The 26,073-nt window shown below is 34.9% G+C and overlaps 1 protein-coding gene across 1 annotated transcript in view; it reads right to left on the minus strand.

Moving 5' to 3' along the window:
• The window catches only part of LOC128982821 (apolipoprotein D-like), an 89,901-nt gene that overhangs the window by 10,037 nt on the left and 53,791 nt on the right, over window positions 1-26,073 (minus strand). Inside the window, exons 2-3 of the mRNA XM_054401837.1 lie at window positions 3,564-3,694; window positions 892-1,097 (exon numbers count right to left, since the gene is read on the minus strand). Coding sequence (XP_054257812.1) covers window positions 892-1,097; window positions 3,564-3,694 — 337 coding nt within the window. The remainder of the gene's footprint in view (window positions 1-891; window positions 1,098-3,563; window positions 3,695-26,073) is intronic.

Raw genomic sequence — 26,073 nt, forward strand, 5'->3', positions numbered from 1 at the left:
TTGCCGCATTCTTTCGGCTCTGAAAGCCAAAAATCTCTTTCGGTTCTGTTGGATTTTAAAATCCAACAACGTCGAATGTGATATTTGACACAAAAAACATGATTCAGCACTGTTGGATTCGGTGCTATTGCACCCGATTTTGAAAAGGAATAACAATTCGGTACTATTGGAACCCAAACACTTTTAAATCCACTAGTGCCGAATTGTTTTTGATAGCGTCCAACAGTGCCGAAAGAAGTTTTAAATCGTCCAACAACATCAAACGAGATCAGCACTATTGCATTCGGCACTATTGGACTTATTTGGCTTTCGGTACTATTGGATTCGGAGCTATAGGACCACACCACAAAATTATGAGATCTTCCGATATTAGGGAGACGTCATAAACATCTCATGTTATCATGGGGACATCATGAACATCTTCCATGGTAGTATAATGGACACATTCCCTGATCACAGGTACATTGTAAACATCTTCAGCAATCACAGAGATAATGATTTTCTCCCGCAACCGCGACGAATTTGCAAAATTGATCTGCCATTGTGGAAACATCTGACATCATGAACACCTGCTGCGATCACGGAGGCATTATGAATATCTTCCGCAATTATGGCAAAATAATGAACATCTTCTGATATCGTGGAGGCATTATTAACATCTTCCACAATCACAGACACATAATGATCGTCTTCCGCGATGGCGGTGACATCTTAATTATCTTTTGCAATCGCGGCAAAATCCTTTTGTCAAGGAGGGAGAGTATTATCTTCACCCCCCCCCCTGGCTACGCCACTGAACCGCTCTCTACTGAAAATCAGACTATGAAAGTTTTTCAGTATTTTGTTGCTAATTAAATTAGTGAAGAAATTCATTTATCCTCCCAAACATACCAGCATGCAAGATCCCCATATCTGAGCAGGAGTAGAGCAAAGCGAAGGAGTCATAGTCTGTTCCTAGCACCTTGTAGTTGCCCACTCCTGGCAGAGCTCTCACTAAGGCCGGTGGCAGGTTGGAGTCTATCTTGAACTGAAGTTCGCCACGATTATATCGGTTGGGTGTTGCCGTTCCCAACAGTCCAATCATTATATTGCCATTCCTAAAACAACAGCTTAGATAGCATGTTTGTATTTAAACATTAAAAATATAGTTTTCAAATAAGTGTGCGATATCATTTTTCATTCTGTGTTATTTTTTATTACATTTACTATAGATTCCATTACTCATTCATCTACATTATGCTCCATTCCATAACCATAATGTATTGAGTAAGGATTATGAAATTGGAGGAATTACAGGGACTACTGATAATGAATGGAATCTTACATTTACTAAGTAAAATCCTGTCAACAACACAGGAAGATAGATCCTACAATGGAAACATTAGATGAAATGGTGTCTACCAATCGCAAGAATAGTGTCTACTGTCTAGCTTAAGAGCATTCCTTTTAAAACAAAAATAAGGAAAAATAAATCAATAAGATTTGGTACATCAACAGGACACCTAAAAATCGAATTACTTTTTAGATGAAGTTTTCTGTCATATGATGTCCCCAAGGAATTAGAAGGAAATCTTAACAGTAAGCATAGGTCGATATGCACATAAAATTAAAGGTTTTTATTAATAGAATTCAATGCCACAAATTTGTGCTTAAAAGAACAACTGAGTCAAAAATACCAGAGGAGGTAGCTTAAAGGTGTGTTTTCCTACCTGCGTGGTATACGCCAGAGAGGGGTGTGGCGTTCAATGAATTTTTATACCGCACCGCAGACAAAGAGTGACTTTTTTTTCAAGACTTTGTGGAGTGCGGAACGACTTGCACAACAACACAAACTCCTCGCTATCCCGTTGCGGACTGCAACCTAGATTCCTCTAGAATGAGTCAGCACGGCCCGCAGTCTGAACTCCGCTGGCGGGGTGCAGCATACGATTCCTAGGAAAAAACTCTGACGTAGCACTGTGTATTGTGTGCTCTGCGGACTCCGCAGGTTCAACACGGCACCCCGCTGCGCCGTATACCCGGCAGCCAGGAAAGCCCGCCTTGAAATAGCACTGAAAATTCATAGAATCTTTTAATAGCTGTCATTTTTTACTCGGTTTTCCATTTGAGTTCGGGTTTGCGGCATTGTGTTTTACAAAAATGCCCTTTAATTTGATGTGTATATCAATCTATACATTTAAGATTTCCTTCTGATTCCTAGCGAGAAATCCCCAAGATATGACAGAAAACTGGTAATTCTTTCAAAAAAAAGATTTTTAGGCCTATTGTGTTAGTGTACCAAATGAAATCTTATTAATTTATCTGTTATCTTTCAGAACCAAGCGAGACTTTATGTACTCCCTGTGTAATGAAAGTAAAACTCCAGATTAATTACAAACAGAATAAAGGGTTTTATTGATCTTAAAACTGAACTATGAACAAGGAATTGCATTATAATGGCATATAAACAAAGCTGAGTATTTATTAATAGCATATGACAATAAACATATTAAACAATTAAATCATGTGAGGTAAGTTTAGTTGAATTTATCATTGACTATTGATTGATTTTATTCACTACACCCTTTATACATATAAGATACTTTAAGAGTCATTGAATTGTCTTTTCGGATTGCATAATATCTATCTGTACACATTTTTGCTATGCCATCATTGTAAACTATATAGTGTGTGTACCTGAACGATCATAGCTTTAAGTGTTAATAAGTAATACCTAGAGTGATCTTCTAATGAGGATGGGAAATTGAAAATTAGGAAAAATTTGTATTCTTATATTATCTGTAACAAAAGATGACTGATTCCATCTAAGTTTGTCTGCCATCAATCCTAAATGGCACTATTTTTTAACATTTACGGTTAAGGTAGTACCGTATTCATGTAAGAGTCTTCACAGAATTGGTGATGATAGTTCAACTTAAACTTGACAATGCTGAACATAATATATCAATCATTAAGATGGGGACACCACCTAGGTATGTATTTTAAACCAAATATGAGTGAAGGACGAGTCTAGAATGGTGTGAATAGAGATGATCTGTGTAGCTTTGTTACTGACTAAGATTAGCTGTTTTATCAGTCAGGAGAATTTATTTAAAGCCCAGCGATCACTGATCAGGAAAAGCTGGGTCCATCAAAAAGCTACTGACTTTTCTCAGGATCGAACTGGCGAGACCTTTTGATTGTTACACAAGACCTATGCCCTATAACCACCCGGCTACCCAGCCATAGAAAAGACTAACTAATTAGCCATATTGATATTGATTCATACAGATTTTTAATATTTTCCATCACTATTCAAAAATTCTGCCTCACCTACAAACCTAATACACGAAGGTTTTTAGTTTTTAGCCAGCCAATCTTAGCTCAATCACCTTGGATGAATATGTTAGCAATAATAAAAGCAATAATAGAAACTGCTAATGCAGAAGAGAGACATCCAGAATAATGAACATAGTGTATTAGCATAGATAAAGCATACGCTTAGTCTATGGTATTAGGTACTAACTTTGTCACACACTTGGGCTCTATAAGTGCCAGCACAGCAAGGTATGATTCTCATTTACCATTTGTTGGCCGTCTTGATCGCCACTTTGAAAACATTGTCAGGCCTTGCAGTGAAGTTGAGGGTCGTGCAGCCTGTGACTAGTTCGAGGATGTAGAATGACCGCTCTACTTCATACCATTCCCCCTGGAACTGTAAAGCATATAGTATTGATACTGGTGTAAAGCAAGTTTAATGTAGTTCAAGTTATTGAAACATGGATGAAACTTATACACAAACTGAAACATATAAATTAGGATGAATGAAACAAAATAATAATACTGGTTGAGTTAAAAAGTCCTGAAAAATATTAAATTACCTCAAAATATTAAATTACCTCAACATATTTCCTAACAGCTGAAAACAAAAAATAATTTGGTACCGTCTTTGACTATTAAAACAACAACAACTAGACATTCCATCCCCATATTAAAGTTGTAGTCAGGTTTTTAATAAAATTTGTCTTAGTTGATGTGAGCCACCTACAGATTGCGCTGATCTAAATTGCTGATTTCTGCCGATTACACGATGGATTTTACAAAGTCAAACTGATGGAATGACTTATTATGAGCTATAGCAACTGTTATGACCCAGCAAATATGTCAGTAACAAAAAATAAGGTACAAAATAGAGTTTTAGACACTAGCGCAATCTGTGACTGGCTCACACAACTACATTCTTTTTTAGTAAAAATTTGGCGACAGCTGATCCATATAGATGGGATGTCTTCGTACTGTTAAGCAAGATTGTTCAGCATGGTACAGACAGGTAGCCTAAGTACATTGAGCGACACCCCCCAAGGTCCCTAGAAAAACAGGCCATGCTGCAGCGCAAGTAGCACAACACTACATCGCAGTGGTGGATAGTTGTACTAAAGTTGCCAGACATTAACAGCCAGATTATTTACCTAAAACATATGGGATATGGTACTATGGCAGTGAATATATCCACGTGTGACGTCATGGAACAAGCAGCATATGGCCTGTTCTTCTAGAGGGGCCTTGTTGCATCCCCCCCCCCTCCCAGCAATATATGCCAATAGCACCCACCCCCTCACCCAAAGATCACCAATTATATATATGTTTATCTCACTGTAATTTCAGAATTAGGATTTGTTTGTTTACAATAATATAAAAAGCATGATGTTATGACATGTGCTACGGTAATTAAAATATTGCTCTTCTTTTCTTCTGCCGTGAACAGTTAGATGCTCACTGCATCTAAAGGCGGTGCCACACCGCCATCTACACCATAATGTTATGTGTTCAGATTTTTTGAGCCGATCGTTTAGCGTTGTTTCAAATGGATCAAGTTACACCGCCGCAGACCTAGCCGCAGACAGACTCTGTTGACTCCAGCAGATCGCTTGAGCGATCGGGAGCAGACGTAACGTTGCTTCTGTGGCCTCGCGCATGCGCACTGAGCTCATCAGCACCACATACCACAGCGGGTGACGCTGATGATGTAGCCCTGATTCCGGCCCATGGAATATAGTTATGATTTTGCCGCTGTGGCGGGTGACGCTGATGATATCGCCGTGATTTTGGCTCATGGGAGGTGTTCATTATTTTGACGCTGTGGCGGGTGACCCTGATGATGTAGCCCTTATTCCGGCCCACGGGATATATTCACGATTTTGCTGCTGTGGCGGGTGACGCTGATGATATCGCCGTGATTTCGGCTCATGGGATATATTCACGATTTTGCCGCTGTGGGATATCTCCGTGATTGCCCACGGGGGATGTTCACGATTTTTTTCTGCAATCCCCAGGAATTTCACAACATCATCAGGTATCACAACTTTGTCCGAAACCCCAAAATGGATTATTTTTGGGGTAGCTCAAATATTTTAAACGTAAAGCTCCACCAAGTGACACCTCATTTTAAAGGCCATTAGTTTAAAAGAATATCGGCGAAAACCAGAGGGTCCTATCTCAACCCAGTACAAAATGGCAGCAGTTTTTAGTTTTCAGGGATTACATTTAACATTTTCGATCTGCCCCACCCAATATGCATAATTTTGGGTTCCCAGAAAGGAAACCTGATACCATCTAGAGGGTACACTATTTTTCTTATGAAGTGATATGCTTTCCTGGTACAATTCGATTTCGACAGGGGATATTAATGTACATTTTTAAGTAGGGTCTCTGAGGTTGATGACAACTAAAAATTACCGCTATTTTGTATTGGGTTGAGATAGAGATCTCTAGTTTTCACCGATATTCTTTTAAACTAATGGCCTTCAAAATGAGAGGTTACTTGATGGGGCTTAAACATTTCAAATTTTTGAGTTTCCCCCAAATCCCCCATTTTGGGTTTACTATCCAAGTAACAATTAGGCTCAAAAGGTACTTCATAACATGCCATAAAGGGGTGCAGAGTTTAGTTTTCCTAGTGTGAGCCATTACAAAATTTACAGGGTGTCTCCAGACTTGGAAAGCTGTAAGTTACATTTCACTTCTGAGAATTTCAATTGACTGCCTTTTATTACTGGGTTGAGATAGAGACCCCTAATTTGCGTTTTTGGTTTTGTTATCAGGACCTTCAAAATGAGGGGTCACTCGATTGGTCTTACCATTTGAAAATTTTGAGTTTCCCCCAAAATCCCCCATTTTGGGGATGTACACGAAATGGCGGTTATGCCCAAAAAGTACTTCATAACATGCCATAAATATGTGCAGAGTTAAGTTTTTCTAGTATGGGCTGTTAAAAAATTGACAGGGGTCCCCAGACTTTTTATTAACCCTGTACATCATAAACATAAACAAACCAGCTGTAATAGTTTTTCTATATGTATACTCGAAGCTGTGGAGCTTCATTTTTTAGTATATTGAAACATAATTAACAAAACCAAATTCATTGAACTCACAAATTAGACTAAACTAAAAAGTAAACAAAACATAATAATATAAACAGTCATCTGACAGATGTTATAAATAAAACATATGTACTTATTTCTTGATACATAACACTCCTCCCCCCAGGTAGTCTCGAGATATGCCGGTGGTCGACGGATCCGAACAGGTCGAGGACTCATGCTCATTGAAGTGTTTTGGGAGTTTGATCTAGAGACGAATGCCCTAGTAGCACAAATATGTATTTTATAAATATTTTATATATTTAAAGTTGTATTTGATAGAACCTCGAATAAAATATATATATATAATATATCTTTAATAATAGTTTGACATATTCAAATATATATTTGAAATATTACCAAAAAGCAATGCAAAATATAAATTAAATATAAGTTTTGAATATATAAAATAGATTCATAATATATATATTGATAAAACAAGTATAGAATCTATAATATACATATTTTATATGTATATTTTTCCTATTAAATATTTAAAAAAATTATGTGTTGAGAATATTTTAAATATATATATAAAATATTTTTGAAACTATATTATATATTTAAATTATTTATAAATATATTTTGAAACACGTCAGATATTTTTATTAATAAAATAATATATTTGTAGAATATATAGCCTATAATCTTTTATAATTAGCAAATAAATAATTGGCATCTTTTTGTTTTTTAAAGTGTCTTATCAATTTATACATGCATTTTTTGTATGATGATTGCTATTGTGAAAGCGTTAAAATTAAGCTAATAATAATACGTACTCTGAATGGTGTCACTCTATCATACACGTAAAGAAAAAAATAGCATATAGGTAAGAGGTAGTATACATGTTCGACAGCTACATTTGGGTCAAACGAAAAAAAGTGTTGATGGGTTTTATTTTATAATTGCAATATGTGACAACGAATGTGATCATAGAAATCTTGAGTGACTGGCTAGAAAAGGGTGCTAGTTACTGGCGACCTTTTAAGAAACTAATTACGGTTGTATATGACGTTCTAAAAATAATTATTTGATTTACATATGCCATAAATTACATAATATTTGTCATAGTATTTAAATTAATTTTTGTAGTTTACTGTATTTGTATTCGTGGAGACTACTCACTATTCACTACAGCACTATTCAACTCAACTACTTGATGCCAAAACAGATTAACAGAATCATATTATACTGTAGTATCAAAAATATTTCAAGTATTGCAACATTGCAACTGAGGGCCACTCTTTCACCATTTGAAAACTAATTCTAACAACAGTCACAAGTAGCACAGAGGTAAGGTAGGAGGCTCATAAGCCGAAGGACCCAGGTTCGAAAACCACTAGGGCTGAAAAAATTTTATCCAGTATTTTTTTCAAAATTTGTTTTTATGAACCATTTAATCAATTTACTCAACTTATAATTCTGTTTTTCATGTTAAATCTTTATTATTTTGTGTTTTTATGTTTAGGCCCCATGGGATGTTTGGAAGATATATTAAATACATTTTTTATTTAAATATTATTCACTAAAATATATTATTGGAACATATTTTTTAATATTTAATAGATTCAAAAACATATTTTTTATATATTTAATATATTTTAAATATTATATAAAATTGACATTAATACACACTTGAGATATATAAAATATATTTTAAATATATTTATTCATATGTATTTAATATATATTTGTGCTACTAGGGTGACCGAACAGGTTGTGGACTCGTGCTCAAGCTAGTGGAGTCTTAAATCTAGTGGAATTAAATCAGAAACGTTGGGACCAGCTAAACCAGAAACGTTGAAACCAGTATCTTCTTGATGAGGGTTAATTGATCCTTCTATACTACTAAAGGAGTTACGAGATTGTTGCATCACTGATGGTCGCATTGGTTGTACGTCTGGTATTGTCATCATAATAGGATTGCGGACCATTGATGGTGGTTGAACTGGAGTGATATGATGTGCTTCTGGTGTTCTCATCTGAATAGGATTCTGGATATATGGGTTGAATGGTGGAGATTCAGGATTATCTGGAGTGAGTGAGGAGATGCTTTTGATATTTCTGAGCGAGGTCTCAATTGGTCGATATGACGTCGTATTTCAATGCCTTCTTTTGTTGTCAAATGGTAGCTCCGCGGCCCGGTTATTCTAGTGACTTTAGCAGGAATCCACTTTGGTCCACGCTGATTGTAGCTTCTTGCAAATACGGAATCATTTTCTTTAAATTTCCTCTGAGGTGACTATTGGTAATCGTGAAGCGCTTTATCCAAGCTTTTATCTTCTTTGTCATTTGAAGATTAATCAGGGTGAACTCTGTCTAAGATGGTTCTAATACGCCTTCCAAACAACAGTTCACTCGGTGACATATTAGTTGAACAATATGGTGTTATATGAGATGATATTAGGAACTGAGCCAATCTTTTTTGCCAATCTCCTTGAAGTATTCGTCGCAAAGAATTTTTTGTCATTTGGACCATCCTTTCTGCCTGACCATTCGATGATGGATGGTATGGTGCAACCACGACGTGGCGGATGCCATTGCTTTCATTAAACGATCAAAATTCTTGTGAAGTGAAAGCCGACCCGTTGTCAGATACTATTGTGTCTGGAACACCATGTGTTGCAAAAAGGCTTCTGAGAACCTTTATAGTTGATCTTGAATCTGTAGAAGGCACCAAAACTACTTCTAACCATTTACTGAAAGAATCAACAACAATCAAAAACAACTTGTTTGGGAAAGGCCCAGCAAAATCTATGTGGAGACGAGACCAGGGTTGTTTTGTTTTCTCCCAAGGAAGGGCCATTGCTCTTGAGGGTTGTGACGAATTTGTTGACATGCTTGACAAGAATTCACCATGTTTTCTATGTCTTGATCAAGTTTTGGCCACCAGAAATAGCTTCGGGCCAACGCCTTTGTTCGAACAATGCCCTCATGTCCCATGTGTAGAAGCTTCTGAGCTTGTTGCCTGAGAGTAGATGGAATTATTACCCTAGTTCCCCAAAGTAAACATTGTTTGTATTGAGAAATTGAGTTAAGACGTGAAATGAAAGGCATAAGTTTGAGATCTGAGTTATGAGTTGGCCAGCCACGTTGAGTCCATAAGATTAGTTTTGATAGAAGTGGATCCTTTTCTGTTTCTTTTGCTATTATATTAGCTGTAATTGGTTTAACCTCATCGGATTCAATATATAACACATCATTCAAGACTTCATTTATCTCTTGATCAACAGCATTGGAGGAACATGGAAGACGACTCAAACCATCAGCATTCAGAATAGAAATCCCGGTTTGTATACAATAAGATCAAAGTCATATCCGTTTAAAAGGTTACTCCAGCGAATCATTCGAGGTGACAGTGTGTTTGGTGTTTGTTTATCCACAGTGAAAAGACCCAGAAGTGGCTTATGATCTGTTCTAATTTCAAAATGCCTCCCATATAAGTAATTGTGAAATTTCCTAATCCCTCCAATGATGGAAAGTGCTTCCCTATCTACTTGAGCATATCTTCGTTCTGACTGACTCATTGTCCTGGAATAAGACGCAATTGAAACTTCCTTTTCCCCTCAAACCTGACTAAGCACACAACCAATACCATAAGGAGATGCATCACAAGTTAGTATAAGATGGCTGGAGGGATTGTAATGAGCCAGTATACTATCGGAAGAAAGGAGCTTCTTTGAAGCATTGAAAGCAAGTTTATGTTTTTCCTCCCACCGCCATTTAACATTTTTGTCCAATAAGCGATGTAAAGGATCTGCAACATTGGCTTTATTGGGTAAGAAACCGTGATAGAAATTGAGTAACACTAAAAATGCCTGCAGTTGCTCCTTGTTAGTCGGCTCAGGAGCATCTTGGATTGATTTGACTTTGTCCGGGTTAGGAGGTATTCCGTCAGAGCTCACAACAAATCCCAAGAAGTCCACTGATGTAGACAACAAAGAACACTTTTCGCTTTGGAGTGTGATACCTGCATCTCTAAAACGAATGAATACTTGTCTTAATGAGGTAATCAATTCATGTATTGTTCCTGCTTTAACCAAAATATCATCAAAGTAAGGTATTACATCGTCTAAGCCCGAAAGCAAACCCTCAATAAAATGTTGAAATATAGATGGAGCTGAGCTAATACCGAATTGTAGTCTTTTTGGTTTAAAAGCACCCTTGTGTGTGATTAGTGTCTGAGCTAGCGCCGACTTCTCATCAACAACCAATTGTTGATAAGCTTGGGCTAAATATAACTTAGCAAAATATTTCCCTTGGTTTAATTTGGCTAAGAGCTGAGAGACTAGGGGAATAGGGTACAGATGATCTTGGAAAGCTTTGTTTAACGTTGCCTTATAATCACCGCAAATATGTACTTTACCATTGCTTTTTACTGAAACAACTATATTGGCGTGGCCCAATCCGATACCTGAACAGGTTCTAACACTCCCTGATTAACTAACTTATTCAGCTCTTCTTCTACTGGGGCCTGCAATGCATAAGGTAAAGGGCGCGCTCTTAAGTGAATTGGGTTATAATTCTGGTCAATTTTCAGTTCGATTGGAGGCCCTTTATAACACCCTAAAGAATTTGAAAATACATCAGAAAATTCACTTTTCAGATGTTGAACATCCAGCTGGGCTTTACTTAGAACATCAGATTCATGGCAGTTGAGTGAAAGTACCCCGTTTACTTCAATATTCAGACTTTTTAACCAGTTACGCCCCAATAAACTATTTCTAATACCTTCAGTTATGACTAACGGAAGAAATCCATTAAACTTACCGTATTTCACATAAACATTAGTCTGACCTAAAACACTTACAAGTTTACCACTGTAATCCTTGAGTTTCCAGGGAGAAGGTTGCAGTTTACAGTTTTTATGAGAAATTTTATTCCATAGTTCTGCTCCTATGATAGAAACACCTGCACCAGTATCAACTTCCATTAGAACTTTGTGATTATTTATGTTGACAGTTGTACACAGTTCTGGAACTTTAGAGCAATTAACTTCCTGGACGTACTGAGTTGTTTCGTTACTTGATTGAGGTGGAAACGTTTCTTCTTGTTCACAATTGGTTTCCTCTGAAAAAACTTCATGAGCCCATTGTCCCTTTATTGATCCATGTTTTTGGTTGAAATATTCTTTGGGGCGTGGTCTCCCTCCTTTACAAACTCGTGCTAGATGCCCGATTTTCTTGTAAATATTACAAATAGTTTGAAGATGGGGACAATCCCTTCTAAAAAGTCTTAGTCCACAACCAAGACAAACATTAGGCGTATCAGAGTGAGCTGGATTGTTCTTAAATCTTAAATACAAATTTCCTGTTTGAATGGTCAATTTTATGTGCATTAGCAAAACTTGAGCTACTAAAAGAAAGTTCCTTACTTTGAGCTTGAAATAATTCACTTGACTTAGCTGCAATAATAACATCCTGAAGTTTAATAGTAGGTTCTTTCAAGATTTTATTTCTTAACTTATCACTCCTACATCCAATCAAAATTTGCATAATTAATTCCCTATCCAAGTCTTTGAAATCACAGTTCACAGCTAATGTTCTTAGCCAAGAATAGAAAGAGTTAAACGATTCTGCTTCTGCTTGACGACAATTCCTAAAATTAAATATTTCAAAAAGGACATTTTTGGTAGGAGCAAAATAGTCAGTTAATAATTTGATCACATTTTTGTATGTTAGTTCATTAGGTTGTGGTAAGCTGTCAAAAATGTAAGCCACATTCTCACCAGCTAGATTAAGTAGTAGTGCTGTTTTCCTTACATCATTGGTAATGTCTGCAGCTAAAGCATACCTCTCAAATTGCTTAATCCACGTACCCCAACGCTGTAGGACACTTGCAGGATTCGTATGGGGGTCAAAAAGATCAGGCTTATTGAGATCCATCATTATCCAATTATCCTCGTCGCCAGTTTAGTATATTGAAACATAATTAACAAAACCAAATTTATTGAACTCACAAATTAGACTAAACTAAAAAGTAAACAAAACATAATAATATAAACAGTCATCTGACAGATGTTATAAATAAAACATATGTACTTATTTCTTGATACATAACACTTTTGTGTGCAATTTGAGCCCAGTCGGTTCAGTAGTTTTTGAGTTTATCTCATACAAACACAGAAACACATAGACACACAGACAGACACCAACTCTTCTTTAAAAATAGTATCTTATATATATAAAAGGCAAAGCCCTCACTGACTCACTGACTGGCTGACTGACTCACTCACTCACTCATCACTAATTCTCTTACTTCCCATTTACCTAGGAGGCTGAAATTTGCTACGATCCTTCTTTAGGCATTAAATAGGAAAACTAAACTGTTTTTATTCTGATCGGACTCTCGGGCCCCACCCCAGTGGCTCTGGAGTTTCCCATGTTTACCTTATGAGTACTCATATTTAAATGGAATTAATGAATCTTAACAGCTGTTTCAATTAAACAAGTATGTTCTATTCTATGATGTTCAATAGCATTAAAGTTACAAGGATTACCAACAGGGTGCAGCACTATTATTTCTTTTACATTTATGACAACAGCTAATTTGTAACCAAAAGGTGAGTGAGCGTAGCGAACGAACTTAAACCTGGAGGCGAGTTAGCGTAGCGAACGAGCTCACTTATAAAGTTAAACGGGGCAAAGCCCGCGGGTACAGCTAGTATATATCTATAAGTATAAAAGAGGATGTTTGTATATATATCTATAAGTATAAAAGAGGATGTTTGTATATACAGGGTGGTAAAAAAGTCCCTGGACAGTTAAATATTTTAAAATATAATGCAGATAGAGCTACAATACTTGGTACCAACTTACAGGGCATAAAACTCTATTTTAACACATATTCAGTGATCCAATAACTCTTCAGGGGGACGGCCCACAAGGAGTCGGAAGAAAATCTTAAATGGAAGCATAGGTCAATATGCACATCAAATTAAAGGTCTTTTTTAGTAGAATACAATGCCGCAAACCGCACTTCGAAAGGTTGATTCTGCGCAAAATGACAGTTGTTCAAAGATTCATTTAATTTACATTGCTATTATACGCTTACTCCTCAGGGAGCCCTAGGAATCGGAAGAAAATTGTTAACGTAAGCATAGGTCGATATGCACATCAAATTAAAGGTCTTCACAAGTAGATTACGATGCCGTAAATTCAAGCTCAAAAGAATGCCTGACTAAAAAATGACAGTCGTTCAAAGATTCAAAATGGCGGATTCAAGAAATCTTTGAACATCTGCCATTTTGCGCAGGATCAACCTTTTGAAGTACGGTTTGTGGCATTGTATTCTACAGACCTTTAATTTGATGTGCATATTGACCTATGCTTCTATTTAAGATTTTCTTCCGACTCCTTGTGGGCCGTCCCCCTGAAGAGTTATTGGATCACTGAATATGTGTTAAAATAGAGTTTTATGCCCTGTAACTTTGTACCAAGTATTGTGGCTTTAACTGCATTATTTTTTTAAATATTTAACTGTCCAGGGACTTTTTTACCACCCTGTATATATATATATATATACATATTTGTTTGGCAGTGATAAACTCAGACACCGCTGAACCGATTGCCACGAAACTTGGTACGTGAGTGAAAATTTAAAAACGTACGTTTTCAGGAAAAGCACTTTGCAAATTTTTTTCCCCTTTTTTCAAAACTTTTATTATTATTTTTATTTCATTAACATTTGAAGTTTCATAAAATGCCCATGGTAACGCAATATCTTTGGTATTTTTTTTTAAAAAGAGCATCTTTAGTGGAAAAACACAAAATCCTGTCACGACCATAACAGACGTTTAAATGAATATTAAAAATAGTTAATATTATTTTTATAACTATGTTTTGCTATAAACTAATTTACTTTTATGACCATTATACAATAAAAAGGTCACTGAGCTTTTGGTATATTTAGTCTTTCTAGAAAAAAATAAAAAAACTCAAAAAATTGAAAAAAAGCCAATAAAATCTTTTTAAGTTAGTATAACTCCGAAAAAACTTACCTGAGACCCGAAAAATCGTTATGTTTGTATAGAGGTGTGCTTCTTTTGTGTATAAAACATTGAAATATGACAATATTTTAATTTTTGAAATTTTTATGATAGAAATCATAAACGTGATGGTCAGGGACAAGCGGTACGGTCGTGAATTTTCTGAAATAATCTAAATCTTTCTAAACAATCCGTCAATTATACTGTTAGTTATAATAAAAATAAGTGTTTAAATTGAACTAAACTGTTCAAATTACAATTATATTAAAGTTATTGTCACGACCAAACACACTATAATCCATAAGGCTGGATTGGTCGTGAAAAAACCCACAATGGTCGTGAAACTTTGGTCGTGAAATTACATGATATTTGGCTCTGTTCTGGCGGTAGCCCTGCACCACATGTTCGAGGATACAAAGTGAACTTCTAGGTTAATCTAGCAATTGAAATATCTTATAAACAAAAATTAACACCATGTCTACTTCATCGAATGACTACGTACGGTCATGGACACACCAAAATTACAAAAAACACAATCTTTCCTTTATTAATCTTGTAATTCCTCCTTTCAACTCGAAACGACCGGCACTACAATCCTGACGTACACCCCGAACTAGTCTCTAAAACCAACTGACTCCATCGACACCAGGCTTGCCACTGTCGTGCTCCAAAGTTGAAAATTTTTCCCAAATGGTCGTGACGCCAAATTGAGGGACAGACTTATTTTGTCATGGTAGTCAGTTTGCAATGACAATAAAATTATAATATGCTCCTTTTTTGTAAGTTTAATAACCATTGATGGCATAAAAATATGGCTTTATATATTTCGGCATGAATAATTAGTCTAAAAACAGCGTGAAAGTTGGAAAATGTATCCTAGGGACACGTCATGGTCGTGAATTTCGAGACTTTAAAAATACGAAAAAAATACCTAGAACCTATTTAAAACCAAATAAATGTGTGTAACATGTTGCCCCCGTCCCAAAAAATATTAAAACATATAATAATAAACTACAAATCCAGTATCTACGAAGTAAAAGGCCAGGGACATGAAAACGTACGTTTTTAAATTTTCACTCACGTACGTGTAGAATTTCATGGAATAGGTTTATACACCATCAATTTCATGATCCGTCCAATCGGCTCCGCCCCAGTGGCTCTGGAATTTCCCATGTTAACCTTATGAGAAATGGAATTAATGAATCTTAACAGCTGTTTCAATTAAACAAGTTGGTTCTGTTCTATGATGTTCAATAGCATTAAAGTTACAAGGATTACCAACAGGGTGCAGCACTATAATTTCTTTTACATTTATGACAACAGCTAATTTGCAACCAAAAGGTGAGTGAGCGTAGCGAACGAACTTCAACCTGGAGGCGAGTTAGCGTAGCGAACGAGCTAACCTGAAGGCAAGTGAGCGCAGCGAGCGAACGAGCTCCAACCAGGACGTGATTGAGCCATGCGAACGAGATCATCTTGAAAATTAAGAAGTTAAACGGGGCAAAGCCCGCGGGTTACAGCTAGTATATATATATATATATATATATATATATATATATATATATATGTTTGAATTCGCAGCAGTTTGAAGTCAACTTGCACTGATATCCAGCACTTCGGCGTCAAATCGTGACGCCGAAAGCATGACGCCGAAATGCTGCACTTTGAGTTATTTCACAGCACTTTGAAGTCAGACTCCGAAAGTCTGTGACGCCAAAATGCTTTGTGTCTCGTGACTTCAAAATGCCATAGCACTTCAGAGTCAGGGTATATAACTTTTGTCCTAATTTAATCGTTAAAGTGGTTTTTATAAAAGTTAGTTTTATCACAGTTAGTTTTACTTCGTTTATTCCACTGACACCATACTTTTACACTAAGTTTTGTGATTCCAAATTTTATATCCAGACCTGGTTTTGTGAAGCTACAAGTAGGCTTTGCAAACGTGATTTTATACATAAGGTATAAAGAATTTTTTGTTTACGACATTTTGGGTTTTGGGAGCGAGTTGTGGGATTTAGTGGTTAGAGCGCGGGACTCTGGTCCCTGAGGCCCTGGGTTCATATCCCACCAAATCACCAATGGATTTGATGTAAGTGATATTGCCACAATCCCTAGGTCTAATCTGAAGAATTTTGAAAAGCAATTTGGGGTTCGTTCCTCGCGTACTTGAAAAAAAATTGAGTTTTAGTTTTGGCTAGAATTGTTTGTTTAGGCCCCTTATTAAAGAAATGGGCTTCCAAGTTATGTCTGTGAGTGTGTGTGCATGTGTTTGTTTTTGTGTATATAGAACTTAAGATAACAACAAATAATTTCTAATAGTTATCATAAGCGCTATAATTTGCGGATGCATTGCACGACGTCCAATGATATAAGTCAATGTCATGATGTCCAAAATTCAATTATTGAGCTGTTAAACTACGTCCAATATAAACTATTTGACTGATGCACGACGTCCAAATCTCACCATGTCAAAAAGTACAGTAATAAACATAAGTCTTTCTACAAGCTCTAGCGTCATGAGATCGGTCGTCATTCTCTCCAATCTGCTGTCAAGATTGCCAACCTTATTCTGTATTAATTGCATCATGTATATTTTAGTTATTTTCTTTAAATCAATAATATTCATATAAATATAAGAATGTGTTTCAAAATATTATAAACACAGTTACAGCTTTTTAAACTAATCGTCCTTTGGTTTTGTAATGTATGTGCAAAATGTACGTTTCCAGTATTCCGGTGTCATCCAATTATCAGTTACTGATGTAAAAGTCCGAGGTATATTTTATGGGTTTCTTTTGAATTACCTATCAAATTGAGATATTTCTATTATGAAAATGTATTTCCTAGTACTGTATTTATATTACTAACGCAATTAGTTAATCTGTATATTAATACGCAAGCTGTTTTATTTTCACAGTTATAACTCGATAAAAGCTTGACGGATTTTAACGTTTGAGGTGTCAAATTAAAGGTATTTTTATGTAGATGTGCAAATATGTCTCAGAAAATAAAGAAAGGGCATCCCATAAGTACAGTTAAGGCCAAAAGTTAGGGAATGGCAGCGCTATCTGTTGGCATTGTATAAAACTCAATTCCCTTTGTTTACAACTAAACATATGAACGTAGTTTGAAATGATTTTTAAGGTTAACCACAGACTGCAGGGCTAATTATTCCTAGAGCAAAGCCGGAATTTATACTTTTATTTAAACATCTGTTAAATAAGTCTGGATCATAAATTAATAGTACTTGACAACAAATCGTTTGTAATAGATTTACCTTACATTGTATTTTACTGAATTATCGAGTTGTTTTGGTTACAGTTCGGTGTGATGAAATGGATGTTTGAAAGTGATTATTTACAGTGCAGTTACCCGTTATATTACCATATCATGTAATTAACAAAATTCTGTTGTAGTGTTTTCTGTTTTTTTGACTAACCATAGTATTTTATCCAAATTTAAAATTAAATGCCACCAGTAAGATGAAGAACTTTGAGTAGCTGGAGGAAACGCGAACGTGGCCGCTTGCATCAATCTCCCAATGGAACATTTTAAGGTTACAGAGTGGCAGTACCACCGTGGTGATACATCCAACCTCGGAAAAATGAATGTTAAATGTTAACATTGTGGTGGCTTACATTTTAAGCAAAAAAAAAAAAAAAAAAAAAAAAAATGGCCGAGGCAGTTCAATTGTTACTCTTTGTTGCCATAAATGAGAGAACCGTGTACCTTATCTGCGGTATTCACCACACTTTCAGGAACTTACTGGAAACTCCCAATCTGAAAACAGAGCTCTGAGGCTTAAATCTAGAAATTATTTGAAAAAAAAACGTCAATTGAATTCCGCCTTTGCCATGGTCAGCTCTAAAGCTCATTTATATGAGAGGATCACCCAGGGGATCTACAATTTCAAGATCCATGACAGGTTTTACCTCCGAGTAGGTAATCTAATTCCTTAAGAAGGTCATCCTGAACAAACACAGGTGTATAATAAGGACGATGTTGGCTCTGGAACCCAACAGCGCATGAAACACAATTCAAAGAAAGAATGCAATGACAAAAATATGCGGGAAATAGGGCCCATTTGCCAACCCATTTGCCCAATCTTTCAAAAATGTGACAGAAAAATGTGTAGGGACGAGAGCTCCGAGGAGTCAAGTGAGATTCTTATGTAGGTACATAATAAGACTCAAAAGAAGTGACTTTCCTCGCTACTAAAGGTGCTACCTGTATAGATGATGCAGCTATTTAAAGCTGAAAACAGAGCACCACCTGGCCGAATAAATCTTAGTTACTTTTTTCATAAACTAATGTTAAACGCGATTCTGTTATAGATCCGTCGTCAGATCCACTTGCTAACCCTCTAATTTTCCCAACCGGAGACTTTGGTTGGGGCCCCTAATTTAAACAAGACAAAAACAGAACCTATCGTAGAAATAATTTAACAATGCTATAGTACGTGCCATACTGGTTGGCGTCAAGAGAGGAATTTAGCTTGCTACATTAGGTCTGAAAAACTCACTTTAAAGTGTGTGGTTGACATTTACGTTCTCATATGGCTACGTCAGCTTATGGCTTCTAAAATGCATTTTGGGGGTTTTGTAAGTGCAATGCATTTCTTGTGAAATAATTCATTTAGGACTATATTCAGAATATTTTTTTCGATTAAAAAAACATCTGAGCCCTCATAAACTTAAAGTCATGCAAAACTTACTGCTTACTTAAAGATGGCGTGTGTTTTTCAATACTAGTTAGAAGAAAACAATAAATGACTGTACATGATAAAGAAGTCAAATAAAAATAGCAAGCCTAGCCTCAAAGTGCGGTGATTGGGATTTGTTTGTAAGCAATGTGTCATCCATTCCATTACAAAACTTTCTCGTGTTATTTACCATTTTACAAATCCTATAGGCCTACTCTAAAATAAGCATGTTGACGGGCAAATTTTTTTCGTTCTAGGATATTTGATTTTTTGTTTAAAATAGGGTATTTGGCCACGAAAAAACTATTGGAGTTAGTCACAAGGCTGGGAAAATCCAGTTACCGTCCTACACTGCTCATGTTATCGTCAATGTCTTTTTGTAGCTGTAGTTAACCAAATCAATTGTTTAAACAGGTAATATATTGTCCATGGATCATGCTCTACCAAATAAATGACTGACTTATCTGTGATTCCTACAATTAATGAAGACTTAGAGCATTTTGGCGTCATAAGCATTCACATATTTCCTAGTGTTGGAAAATTATTGAAATTTTACAGCATATAAGCGTTATTAATGCTACCCTCCTCTATTAGCTGTGCACAATATTAAAAATCTCAGAGATTTTGTGTTATTTGTTTACATTTTTTACCTATACTCATTTTTTTACTATAAATCATTCAATAAATCTATAAATGTATGTCTATGGTTGATATGCCATGATAAAACCAAATACAACTGCTGACTTCAATGTGCTGCGTAAAATTTAATAAACTTACAGCGATTTGACGTCGTCAATGCACTCTGTTTTCAAAGTGCTGCGTAAATTGTAGATATCTTACAGCATTTTGGCGTCATAATTTCACTCTGTATACTATACACACTTTTTATGCATACACTAATTTCTAAATGTTGCAGGAAATTATAGAAATCTCACAGCATAGTAATGTGATTATTGCTAACTTCCTCCATTAGCTGCGTACAATATTAAAAATCTAAGCATTTTGGTGTCTTTAGTTTTAATTTATAACCTATACTTATTTGTTTTTACTATAAAACATTCAATAAATCTATAAATGTATGTCAATATATATGTAATGTTGTGTTTATATTCTATGAAAAAACTAAATACAACTGCTGACTTCAATGTGCTGCGTAAAATTCAATAAGCTTACAGCACTTTGGCGTCATCAATGCACTCTGTTTTCAAAGTGCTGGATAATTTTTTTTTAATCTTACAGCATTTTGGCGTCACTATGTCATGGCGTCTCCTTTTGGCATCACTTTGTATATTATACACACTTTTTTATGCATACATTAATTTTTAAGTGTTGCGGGAAATTATGGAAATTTTAGAGCATATTAGCGTTATTATTGCTACCTTCCATTATTAGCTGCGTACAATATTAAAATGTCAGCATTTTAGTGTCATTAGTTTTAAATTATAACCTATACTTATTTGTTTTTACTATAAATCATTCAATAAATCTATAAATGTATGTCAATGTTTGATATTCTTTGAAAAAGCGAAATACAACTACTGACTTCAATGTCCTGTGTAAAATTCAATAAACTTACAGCACTTTTACGTCGTCAATGCACACTGATTTTGGAGTGCTGTGTGAATTTTAGAAATCGTATAGCATTGTGGCGTCATAATTGCACTCTAAATATTATACACTTTGTATATGCAAATACGGTAATTTCTAAGTGTTGCGGAAAATTATAGAAATCTTACAGCATATCAGCGTCATTGTATTTTGCCAGCTTATGTGGCATTTTCAGTGTTCTTCTTATGTTATCTTCTTATCACAAACACTATGGTCTATAATTACAAAATATAGACGCCACATATCCAACTTTGAGCTGACCGATCAACCCAGCCACAATAGTCGTGACTGACTGCGCTTGTGTAAATATGATTATCCTCAATAAGACTCCTTAAGATGCTACACAAGCTGGCAAAATGCCTAGTGTGAAGCAAAAATCTTACATACTCAAGAAGTACAGGCAACATCAACAATCTCATATAATCCAAGTTCTTGAAATTTTGATAGAAAAATGGGTATATAGTAAATAATTGTTCATTGACATTGATAATCTACCGACTTTAATATAACTGTTTTTTGTCGGAGTGAAACTCAAATTTTCAAAACTCCTGAATAGTGTTATGTATTCTTTTCTAAGTCCATTTAACCATTACTAAAAGTGTCATGCAGTTTCAAACAAAATCTCAAACCAAAGAGGCAAAGCAAATATTTTGATTTTAACTGATTCATTAAGTCAAATAGATCAACACATGTTTACATTATAAACAATATAATTATAACCAGCTCTTTACAAAGTTAATAGTTTAATTTAAAAAGTTGCAACTTGTTACAAAGTATACACCTGTTTAAATGTAAAAAAAATTGTTCTCCATAAGGATAGCCTACAAACCTTAAAGACCACTGGGGCAGAGCCCTGATAGATTTTTTTAAAGCTTAGTATTGCGTATCAATTGCTTTAAGTGGAACCTTAGTCAATTCATGAGCTCTTGCGGATTGTAGTTTTTGAAATATAGCCATCAGTGACTGAATCAGTCATTCGTCCAGTAAGTAAGTACATGGCAATAACTTTCTTTATGTATAGATATATTCTCGTTAGTTTCAAAACATGTGTATGTGTTTGTAGTATATATGAAAAACACTGATCTCTTTAAGTTTTCCATTAAATTATGGAAAATTGGAGCATTTCATGTCGTAAATTTGAGGTTATATAAGCTTCCATTGCTTCCATTATTTATTGTATACTTATAAATGTATGTCTTTGGATCATATTGCATGAAACAAACGAAATAAAAAATACTGACTTCAATGTGCTGCGTGATACTATAGAAAAGAAACAGCATTTTGGCGTCATCATTGCATTCTGAATCTGAAGTGCTGTGTAAATTTCAGAAATGTTGCAGAACTTCAGCGTCATGGATATAGAATTAGGAAAAGATTATAACTTAAACAATGTTTTATGTTTTCCATTATAAATCATGCTCTTTAATTTCCAAACATACGTCTCTATACTGAAAAAAAATATTTCTAAGTTTAGTGTAAAGTTATGAAAACTAATTTCTGAGTGATGCATATAATCATAGAACAATTACAGTATGTCAGCTGATCATTGCATTCTGACCTATATTAGGTGCATAAAATACAGGGTCATCGAAAAAGGTGTCCGTAATTTTAAAGCTTAATAAAAAAGACCCTATATATAGTAAAATATTCAGAGATGCATTAAAGCATGCAGAAACTCATAATCGTTTACCTTAATCTTACATATTTATAACGTAACCCTATTAAAACAATTGTTGTAAATTCATCAGATCGCTTAACAACGTACCGAAACCTAGATCGCATAGTTCGACATATTTTGAACTGGGGACTTTAGGTATTTAAACCATCACAATAGTTCTTATTTAATAAAATAGGATAGAAAATGGATGGACTACTTTCCTTCTCAGGCTTCATTCATTACTTTATTTTCGACTTGAGTCAATATATAACACGATGGATTGTTATTTTGCGGCACGTTGAGCCGCTCGGGTTCACAAGTATTCAATAAACTTCTAAATGTATATTCACCATATTTTATAAAACAAAATAAATGCAAATACTGAATTCTATGTGCTGTGCAAAATAAAAAAACCTACAGCATTTTGGTGTTATCATTGCACTCTCGTTTCAAAGTGTTGGGTACATTGTTCAAATGTTGCAGCATTTGCATTTCGGCATCATGGAAAGATGCATTAGGAATCAAAGATTATTACTTAAGCTATGTTTTTATCTTTTCCATTATAAATCCATTAAATTCCATATAAATTCCATTATGCTCCTTTATTTCTAAACGTATGTCTGTATATGGAAAAACTAATGTTTAAGTTTTGCGTGGAATTAGAAAAAAGTACAGCATATTGATATCATTACAGTATTGCGTTCTCATCTCAAATAGCTGCATAAAGCCTTAAAGGTTGCAGCATTTCGGTGTTATAGTTATATTCTATATGAGCTATTATTATCTGTTTAACTATAAACAACTCTACAAATGGTATCTATAAAGTATTCCCACAATTTTGATTCTTTTTAAATGTAAATAATTTAACTGGATTACATTCCACGAAACAAAATAATATAAAAAAACCTAATTCATCTGATGAATGAATGTGATGAAACCTGCAACATTTTAGCTCCATTTTTCAATGTGCTGAGTAAATTGTTGAGAATTGCAGATTTTTGTTGTTAGGCCTATTTATACGTTTTTAACATTTTTATTACCATTATCAATCACACGGGGACATAGTTACAAAAGCCCTAATGTACAGTTACAACTCAAGACAAATGCTCTTTATTGTGCCTAGAACAACAAATAAATATTCTAAAAGAACAAGGGAATATTTGGTTCCATTCATGTTATAGTTTACCGATACAGCTGAGGAATATATGTTACTGTAGAGTTTTAAAGTTAAAGCTTTGACTATGTTAAGGTTAAAGAATTTATATCTAGATCTGATTTTAAACTAACTGTGTTTCGTTCCCTTAATATTTGTTGTTAATTGCTTCAAATGTTTATTATTGTTACTTTACCATAGTTTAATAATTTTTAAAATTCGTTTATTACTGTTACCTTATTCATTGCTTATCAATAATTGTTTATATCTGACTACTTGAAATTCTATGATTGGTTTGTTCTTTAATTTGGTATACAGGGTGATTCAAAATGAATGACCCAGTTTTAACTCTTTATAACTTTTATACTATTAAACTTACCGCTATAAAATACACATCAAACGAAAAAGCAACTCAAAGAGTTTATGCCTTCCAAAGAGACATAATTTAATAAAATCGATTCAGCAGAACTGTAGATTTAATTGTACAAAGTTAAAAAGTAATCTCCAAATTTTTACCGCTAGAAATGTGGAGGTTACTTGACGTTTTCGCAAAGAACTTTTAAATGGTGAGGAAATCGACCAAAGTGGAAGGTAATATTCCGAAAGAGAATAAAATTTCCTACAATCTACAATTATGCATTTCTTGAAAATACTCAATAAATGTAGCTTAAATTTGGCTTAAAATAAAAAATTGAAATAAAACATTAAAGACGGGGATTTTCAATTTTTTTTTCATTTTGAGGCATTTTTTGGTACCTTTCTTGAGTATTTTCAAAAAATGCATAATAGTAGATTGTAGGAAATTTTATTCTCTTTCGGAATATTACCTTCCACTTTGGTCGATTTCCTCACCATTTAAAAGTTATTTGCAAAAACGTCAAGTAACCTCCAAATTTCTAGTGATAAAAAAAGTTGGAGATTACTTTTTAACTTTGTACAATAAAATCTACAGTTCTGCTGGATCGATTTTGTTAAATGATGTGTCTTTGGAAGGCACAAACTCTTTGAGTTGCTTTTTCGTTTGATGTGCATTTTATGGTGGTAAGTTTAAAAGTATAAAAGTTATAAAGCATTAAAACTGGGTCATTCATTTTGAATCACCCTGTATTATTGTATTCTGTTTAATGGTACTAAGTTAAGTGTTTAATGGTATTTTACTTACAGAAGAACAAGGGAAGCAAAAGACTGATTGAAAAAGAAAAGACCGATTGAATAAAAAAGCACTGTGAAATAAAAATTTATAATAATTGCTACCAATACTATGAAGATGAAGCACATTAACAAACACACATCAAACCCACTATGTTAAGGACAAAACACTTAAAACATTTTATAGGGAAGAAATGCAATTTCTGACGCTTTATAATTGTTATTATTATTATTTTTCTCTGCTTTTAGTGAATTGTGAGAATGCATGCATGCATGGGCGTTTCACAGTGAGTGAGAGGTTATGTTCGTTCGGTCAAACCAAACGGACTAAGAAGGTTTCAGGTTTTTTTTTTGTTCTTCTTTTTTTCAGTCAGCTCAGCTCGGCCGGCGCTGCCAGTGCCAGTCTGCTGTGCAAACAAACAAACAGCTCAAACATGGTCTACGAACCATGAAAAACAAAGAGGACCAAATATGAGCAATCCAAAAGAATTCCGTAGATTATAAAGAAATATTTATGTCACTACATTTTAGATTTTTTAGTGTGCTGCCAACTACTTTGTTTTAAGTTAAAGTGCCTGCCACAAACCGCCGTAGAAATATAGGACATTAAGAAATCTTTGTTCAAAAAAGAAAAAAAAATGTAAATTATTAGTTTGTTAGCCTTATTGTATCAATTGGACCTCACCGACAAGTTTTATAAACTTGGTGAGGCCAGGCTGTTGTAATTTTCAGAATAAATATATTTGTATTTGTATTTGTATTTGTAATAACCCATTAAAAGCTTTTGTAGCTAAATTGTATAAGTTTTGTAATTTTGTATTTTCGGAAACAAATAAGTAAATAAATAATACTTTTACAGGAAGAAAACATCCACATCATTAGAAATACGGATTCTGAACGTGAAAGAGACTAATAAACTTAATTATAAAGATAATATTGCAAACATTCTTTGGGAATAAGTAGATAAACTTAGTGTAGCATTGCAAAACAAATGCCCTGAACACATCTTTGATAAGTAGCTCGGATGAGCAAGAAAGGAAGTCGGAAGTAGAGCGAGACCCTTTTGTGCGAAGCTCCAAGGTCCAGAGATCGCCAACATTGAAAGGCGTGAAGACGTCCCCACCACCTGCAACTTTCAGGTGTACAAAAGACTTGACTTTGGGATCTCCCTTGACAAGTGGAGAAGGAAACGGTGGACCACCCTCTAAGTCTGGTGAATGGATGGCGGAGGAATCCCTAACAGCAGCGTTAGATTTGGAAGTGTCGGGAATGGTACTTCTGCGTCAGCAATATCTTGACGCAGAAAATGACATTGAACACCGGCTTCGAAACATGGAGCAGACCATAAAGGCAATGCTTGAAACCTTTAAGACGCAGAGAGGAGTTAACCAAGTGGTTAAAAATGGTATGGCTAAGCTC

The sequence above is a fragment of the Macrosteles quadrilineatus genome, unplaced genomic scaffold (genome assembly GCF_028750875.1).
Source record: "Macrosteles quadrilineatus isolate MER2022 unplaced genomic scaffold, UCM_ALF_1.0 Scaffold_1__1_contigs__length_201487025, whole genome shotgun sequence".
In the NCBI taxonomy this organism is placed as follows: domain Eukaryota; kingdom Metazoa; phylum Arthropoda; class Insecta; order Hemiptera; family Cicadellidae; genus Macrosteles; species Macrosteles quadrilineatus.